This window comes from Arachis stenosperma, chromosome 8, assembly GCF_014773155.1.
Source record: "Arachis stenosperma cultivar V10309 chromosome 8, arast.V10309.gnm1.PFL2, whole genome shotgun sequence".
Taxonomy (NCBI): Eukaryota; Viridiplantae; Streptophyta; class Magnoliopsida; order Fabales; family Fabaceae; genus Arachis; species Arachis stenosperma.
The window spans coordinates 32,694,113-32,701,792 of NC_080384.1; the positions used below are offsets into that span (position 1 = coordinate 32,694,113).

General features: G+C 30.6%; 2 protein-coding genes across 2 annotated transcripts; both read right to left on the reverse strand.

The window, feature by feature from the left end:
- Positions 1 to 249: 249 nt before the first annotated feature.
- Positions 250 to 1,019, reverse strand: LOC130945819 (uncharacterized). The gene has a single exon (XM_057874514.1). The coding sequence runs from the start codon at positions 1,009 to 1,011 to the stop codon at positions 250 to 252; it is 762 nt and encodes a 253-aa protein (XP_057730497.1). The 5' UTR covers positions 1,012 to 1,019.
- A 5,261-nt stretch (positions 1,020 to 6,280) lies between these two features.
- On the reverse strand, positions 6,281 to 7,339 carry LOC130945820 (uncharacterized). The gene has a single exon (XM_057874515.1). The coding sequence runs from the start codon at positions 7,337 to 7,339 to the stop codon at positions 6,281 to 6,283; it is 1,059 nt and encodes a 352-aa protein (XP_057730498.1).
- Between the last annotated feature and the right edge of the window lie 341 nt (positions 7,340 to 7,680).

Here is a 7,680-nt window from a genome sequence, read left to right on the forward strand (position 1 = left end):
GTATGATATACCACTTGAGTAGTTTGGTTTCTTGCTTTCAAGTTCTTTTAAAATATAGTCTTAGATTAAATTCATAAAAATAGCAATAGTATCGACTTGTAAATATATTGTAGATTCTTAGCAAACACTAAGCATACATATAAAACAACACTAAGTTTTTATGGTCTTGTCAATTATTTCCCTAGTGAAAAGTTAAACAGCAGAAGTAATGTATATTAGTAATAATAATATTTTATAATTTAAAAATGCTTAGTGATATCCACTGCGACTAACTGTCCCTTTGAACACATAGAGGCAGTCTCCATTTTCAACACCGTGCCATCTGAGGCTGCAGCTATCCCTCATGATCCTTTGCCTATGAATAAATAAATAGTCATCAACAGGCAGAATTTTTCTGCTTAACAACAACTGCTTTAAGTCATTCACAGTGCATGCATCCCTCATCTCCAGTGGAATAGTTGCTGCATTAAGCAAACTAGAGGAAGTTTTTACCACCAGGCTCACCTTCCTTGAGGGAGCTTCATCTCTTGCCCTAGTTATGGTGTTGAGGAACACAACAATTTCAGAAGACTCACGTATGCCATACTCACTTAGCTTTCTGAAATCTTCGTTCAACTCCACCCCTGAAAACACTAGTGTCATTCTTTTGATGGGGGTGCTGTCAATTATGTGGATTTTTTCCTTTAAGCTCCGAACAGTATCTGTTCTGTCCACCTCTATCTTTATCCTTCTAGCTGAAAATTTCACTGTGATTTGCATTTTGTTAACATGGTTAAAATGTGGTTCTGTGCTTGGTTTGATATTGAGGTCAATTTTTGTACCTTCAGTGACTATAGGATAGTCTTCCATGTCTAAGCCATCCACTAGTTCCCATCCAGAAACTGTTAGGATTTGTGAAGCTGCTGGAGTACCATGAATTTGTTCTATTTTTCTTTTGATCTCGGAAACTGTTTCTTGGGCACCTACTTCAATGAAGAATTGGTTTATTCTTGTAACAATAACTACCCTCATGGTAGAACTGTTATGAAGCTGTTATGGGTTTTAGTTGTTAGAATTTTATTTGCAGGCAAAGACTAGACAACAACAGTATATGAATATCAATTTGAGTAGTTTTAATTTCAACAAACTAAACTATGAGGAGTAGTAAAAAAATTTTAGCTAGCCTCATGAGAATATGAATGATAATGGATACAAATCGTTAGAATCATGTTATATATGTGAGTAGTTGAGATTGTGGGGTTCATTATCATGCAGAACATGTCTTTTATGTTTGCATATATGTGACCATTTATGTGCGTTGTCCTTCAACCAAAAAATGTAAATGCATTCTGAGGGTTATCTTTGGAATTACATGATATGAAATAAGTGCTTTTTATTTATTAGAAAACTACAAATAATTATAAACCTTATTACCTGTTTAGCATCACACATTCTCTGATAATCATGTATGCATGCACGGTGTAATAATCTAAATTCATCATTGACTCTTATGCCATCATTTACCCATTAACATGATCAAGTGGAAATAAAAGATTCCTTCTAATATTTGCACATAATTTCCTGGGACAGCATTGTTACTGCTGCCATGAGAGAGTTTATTTGTCTTCTCAAAACTTGCTACATACTAAAAAATGAGTACAACAAGCTTTCTTGAGTAAAAGTGTCCACGATAGCATTTAATCCAATAAAGATAATTCATCAATCACCATTCAATTAAGAGTACACTGAAAGCAATTGAAACCTCTTTTTTCTAAAAATAAAAAATCATACACATAGTATCATATATTATAGGTGTGAAATAAACAACTTTTATTTTAAACCAAAAGTACTGTTTTAAGATGGCATTTTATCATTTTATTGGTATATATATAAATTTATCATAATATAACAAACCATGCATGTAGGATTGTAGGTTACATACATGAAAGAAGTTAATTCAGTTGTGAATTTTGACAATGCTATCGCTATGTGTAAACTAAAATTAGTCACTAGTATAAAATATATGTTCAATATTTAAATATAAAATACATATTAAAAATGAGTTAAACAACATATGTATTTATATACAAATGTATAATGGTTGATTTTAGTGTACAAATAACGTTTTATTTTGACAAACATTTAAAATCCTTGAGAGAATCCAAACTTGGGGAAAACGGGGTGAAAATGATGACAAAAATCAGTAGTGAGTGGAACCCAACAGAATGAAGACAGCTTTTAGTCTACAAAAGAGATATAACATAGCCAAACTCATATGATTATGTGTACTACCCTGTTGCCACTCTGTAGGTGTAATCTTCATTCATCTTAATTGAACAAGTTTGGGTCCAAAGCATGTGACTTGTCGTTTTCTATGTAACATTTTTGCTTGGTGTTTTTCTCTTCTAATGGTTACAATTAGGCATGTAGCATACTCCAATTCAAATCAGATTTGGCCCCAACAAGTGCTCTAATGCTCTATAGGGAAACCAGTGCTTTATCTCGTTTTAGTAATTATTGCACGATTTTAAATTAGTTGGTTTAGGTTTAATTGCTGAATTTAATTTGTTTTTATTAATGAATGATTTCCAAATGCATTTATAAATTACAAGCATGTAATAAAGTATTAAGGAGAAACTTTCTCTAAAAAAACTTTATGCCCAAAAAAAAAAAAATTTAAGAGTGGTACTTGGTTTTTTGTTGAATGAGAATCCCAAAATTCTAATATTTAATATCAAAGGTAAATAATTACCAAAAAAAAAGTATCATAAGTAAATTAATCTTTATCTTGCAATGTGCTTCTATCACAACTAGCACTTTTGACACAGCTTAACATGATGGAGAAGTGGAGTTTGAGGTATATTTTTATTTTTATTTTTCCGGTTTCCAAAACAAAGTATCCCATATTTTTTTAAAGTTTAATTTTGATTTACCAACGGTGTAATATTACGTCTAATTTTTTAAGAGTGGGTATCCATCTTGGTTTTGATAATTTTTTTTGAAAGACTATGAAACTCCCAATGAAAAAAATACCTATTCTGACATTTGATATTTAATTTCGTAAGGATGGTTAGCCTTTAAAATATGTTTATGTGACATGTTAATTATTAATATATTTTTTATTTAATTTTTATAAGTAAAAACAACTTAAAAATTACTAATATTTTTTAGTTTTATATAATAAATTTAACTAAGTATTTAAAAAAGGTAAAAATAAATAAATAAATAAATAAACAACCCTAATAATTATCCTTAAAAGACAACAAAACTTCTAACAAAAAAGAATTTGTCAATCCTAATTAGTTTTTAATGGATAACTCAACAGTTTAACATGTCATGTAGGTTTATTTCATTAATACACAGAAAAAATATTAATAAAGGGACTAATTTGTCTCACAAAAATAAAAATTAAAGGTTGAAAATAGTTTTTTTTTTTTTTATTGAGTGTCTCGTTGTCTTTTGAAGTATTTGTGAGGAGCCGTTTAAAGTTTTTTTCCTCTTTTTTAAATAACCATTCACATAGTTGATATAAGAAGTAGTTATTTTTGCTAACGGAAAATACGTAGTTGAATGCAAGTGTAAAATTTTACTATCTACCAGATCAAAATTAAATTCTTTCTTTTGTTAGGGACTTCAACAAGTTACATGAATTATTAATGTTATCAGCATTTTAGAAAGAAGCCATACTCATACTTACCGAACGAATAAACTATAAAGTTTTGTTAATGTCAACATTCATATGGTTGGCCTACCTCATGATACAGTTGCAATTTTGGGGATTTGGGAAGTTCTATTGTATTCTCTTCTTCTATTCGGTAGTAACTGGATAAGTTGTATTCCTTTCTGTATTAGTTGGAGAAGAGATTAAAGAGGCTCCACACACTTTCCACTTTAATTTCAACAACAAATGTCACGTTTTTTATCCAACTTTACATGTAAAATCAGCTTCGGAAAATTGTTCAATTAAGTTAATAATATCATAAAGGTGCCTACTACTGTAAAGATGCATCTTTACAGATTTTTGTCTTTTATGGCAAAAAAGCGTGTCACTAAAAAGCGTTGCTTTAACGAGAAAAGTGTTATCCTTAATCGTTAACTTGGCTCTGATACCAATTTTTATCAATGCAAGTTTTTGAAATATTTTTCTTGGGTTGGATTTGCATTATTAAAATTTTCTATTTTTTTTAACAAATTTTCTATTTCTCTTGATATGCTTTCTATACAATTTTTACAGAATTGTTCCACTTCTTCTCTATTTCTTGTGTAAATGTTACTATTCTGTAATCTTACTTCATAATATCTTTTTTGACTTGTCTGAAAATCTAAATCATTTTTTAATTCTTGTATCGTTTGATTTGCTAAACCAGGCATTTTATACTTGTAATTCTTGTTCAGATTCAATTTGTACTTGTTCTAGGGGTTCAACCTGTAGAGGTTGTATTACTTGAATATTTTGAACATGTATTCTTGATTCAAAAGCTTGTAATGCAATCATATTTTGTATGTGAAGATAATGCAATCTTCGAGCACGATAAATTTGTTTATTCTTAGTATTTTCTTTTAAATTTTTGACTGATTTTTTAGTTTTAAAACATTGTATTAATTTTCTTGTTCTAAATATCTTTTTGTTTACCTTCTTGATTTCTGTTTCTAAATCTGAAGATTCAGTTGTCAAATTTCTTATTTTTATAGATATAGCCATTATTCTTGTTTTCATATTCCTTTTAATTGTTTTTAAGGAAATAAGACTTTTTTGAAAATCTTTCATATTAGAATTTCTGCATCTTCTGCCATAGCTTCATTGTTATTTTCTAAAGATTCTATTATTTTTTCTAATTCTTCGACTTCTTTTTTCAGATTGTTATAAGATAATACTAAAGTTTTGAAAGCTCTTTGGTTTATTTCAGAAAACTTTAAATATTTCAAATGATTTTCTCTTTCAAAGAGTTCTTGTTTCTTATCTTGATAAGACACGTATATTTCTTCTTTATTTATCGTCATAATTTATTATTTAAAGTTTCATTCAACTTTTCAATTCTTTTTGTTAATTCCTTTATTTCAGAATCTTTTTCTTCAATTTTTAAATGAGATAGACTTAGAGGGCTGTTAATTTTAGATTCTCTTATTCTAAAACTAGATGATGAAAATGAATTTCTTGACGGTTGTTTTAATAACAAAACTGGGCTTTCAATAGCCTTATTTCTTGGAATTTCTGTTTTTACAAACTTTTGAAATAGTTCATCAACATAAATTCTTTCTTTATCTTTGAAGTCTATACTATGATGACTATTTGTTAGCGCATAATTAATTGCATATGTGATAGAAAATGGTTCATCATTTTGTTCCATTAAATCTATCTTATGGAATTTATAAGCCAGACTTAAGGATCTGCCGAGATTTTCGGTTGATAAAGGAATAGCGTATCCAATATGAGCATTAAATTTAACATTTACATTTGCCAAGTTACCATGGATTATTCCAATTATTTGATCTCTAGGATTAGTGATTCTTTTATCACAGATTGCCAGACTTATTGGAGAATTAATTCCTTTCATGTATGTGGATTTAACTAAAACTTGAATGGTACTAATATGAATCCATCCAATTTTAGATCTTTTTTGTTGATCTTTAATTTTTCCAATTTGTTTATTTACATCTTGTTCATTTATCAGAGCTATTTCAAGTTCTCCATTTGCAGATTGTATTTTTATTGGAGTTTCAATCTGAATTTTTCCATAATATATTATATTTTTTCTATTAAAGATTTCTTTTAGAGGATTTTGTTTATTAAAATTATCATTAGGTTTAAGATCTAATTCCGTTTTTAAAATAGCTTGTTTTTCATTATCAAGTAAAGCAGTTAGCTTATAGTAATCAGATTCTTCAGTTATTTCTATATCTTCTAAATAATTCATAACTTAAAAAGATTGGGATAAAGATGTACCTTTCTGGAGAATAAACTTCTTTATTTATTGCTATTTTACAATATGTGTTTTGTTCTCCAGAGGGGAGATTTTACAAATTAATTCCAGAGGGGAATTTCTTAGAATTATTTTTCTAATGGATCAGACTCCAGAATCGCCTCAGCTACTTCCTCTTCGCCCTCCTGGCCTGTGAGTACTCTAAGCTTCCTGCTTTCTGATTTCTGATGCTCTATCAAATAACTTAGCACTCTATTTATAATGGTTGGGTTTGATGGACAAATCCCATCCTTACCCTTCTTATGACGTCATTGCTTACGTCATTGAGCAATAATTCGCACCAACTACATTATTGGTGCCTTGTGACGAAAGCTCTTACATCATTCAACAATAATGTTGATGGATGACTCAGATGTCTCATCCTCTTCTTTTCCCATGTGGGTGGGGTCTTCAGCATTGTTGCTTTCTTCAGACATTTCTGAGGCGCACAGCTGGCACCTATGGTCTTCTTTGTCTTTTAGTAAATGGCATAGATTCCTCCTTATCCCGTCAGGAAGTTTTTCCAGTAATCCAGAAAAGTTGTAAAATGCTGATTCAAAATCCACTAGAAGTCTCATCTCTCTTGATTCAATTTGGTTTTTCTTACTAGAAACAATTAGAGTGTTTCTGCTTTTGTAGTTTATTCTTGTTCTGGATTCTTTGTTTATTTTTTGAGCTCTCTCGAAGACTCTTGCCAATGTACTGGCCAATCTTCCTTCGTCGCTATAAATTGATAGATCTTGAACTTGTTCTATTGGTTGAAAATCTCCTGGGAAAACTGACATGAAAATTACTTGAAATGCTGGGATCAAACATTCTCCTTCTTCATTGAAGATTGGCTGACTACTTGTAAATTTTAGAGATATATCCCTTGGTTCTCTTGCATCAATCATATTTTTGAATTTTTTCACTGCATCTATAAAACCTGCAGGAAATTCTTTAATGATATTTAAATTGTCAAAAATTAGGATTGTATCAATTAATCCGTATTGGAAAAACTGATATGTATCAGAGGGTGAAGCCTCTGGGAAGATTACCAGCTTTGTTAGCTGTTCTTTGTTAATGGGATAATATCCCAATATTGCTCTTTTGTCTAGAGTCCAATTTAGAACCAGATTTAAGGTTTCTCTACAGTTTGATCTGCAGACCCTTTTTTTGTCATTTATTTCGGCCCTTATGGGAATATTTTTCATTAGTCCAGTTCTTTGGGCTTGGGCTGTTCTTTGGATTTGTACTGGAGCTTTTTCTGCTCTTTTTAGAATTTGCTCTGGATGGAGCACTTCATATTCTCTGAGGGATTCTTTTGCGTCTTCTATTGTCAAGAAACCCCCTTTATGAATAGTTTTGGGCTGATGGGTGAATGGGGCTGCTTTTGCCCAATCATCATAAACTCCTTTCATTGGGCCATTGTAAATAACATAATATTTTTTGTCCTGAGTCGATTTTTTAATTATTTCTGCCAAAGTTTTATTTTCAGAAATTTTTTCAATTTTTGGTTGGTCCACCACGCTTAGCTGGCTGAACTCTGATGGTGTTGTCAGCATTGGTATTGGAGCAGGTAATGTTGACTGCTGGGTTACCTTCATGGCTTCCATGGCCTTTTTAATGGATTGAATTTGAGCTCTTAGCTGCTGACAGTGATTGCATTTTTCAAGCTCTTGTTCAAGCTTCTGGATTTCTTGATTCATTGTGTTGACAATGAACTCCATTCTCTTGTCAATGTATCTGCAATAATATTTTT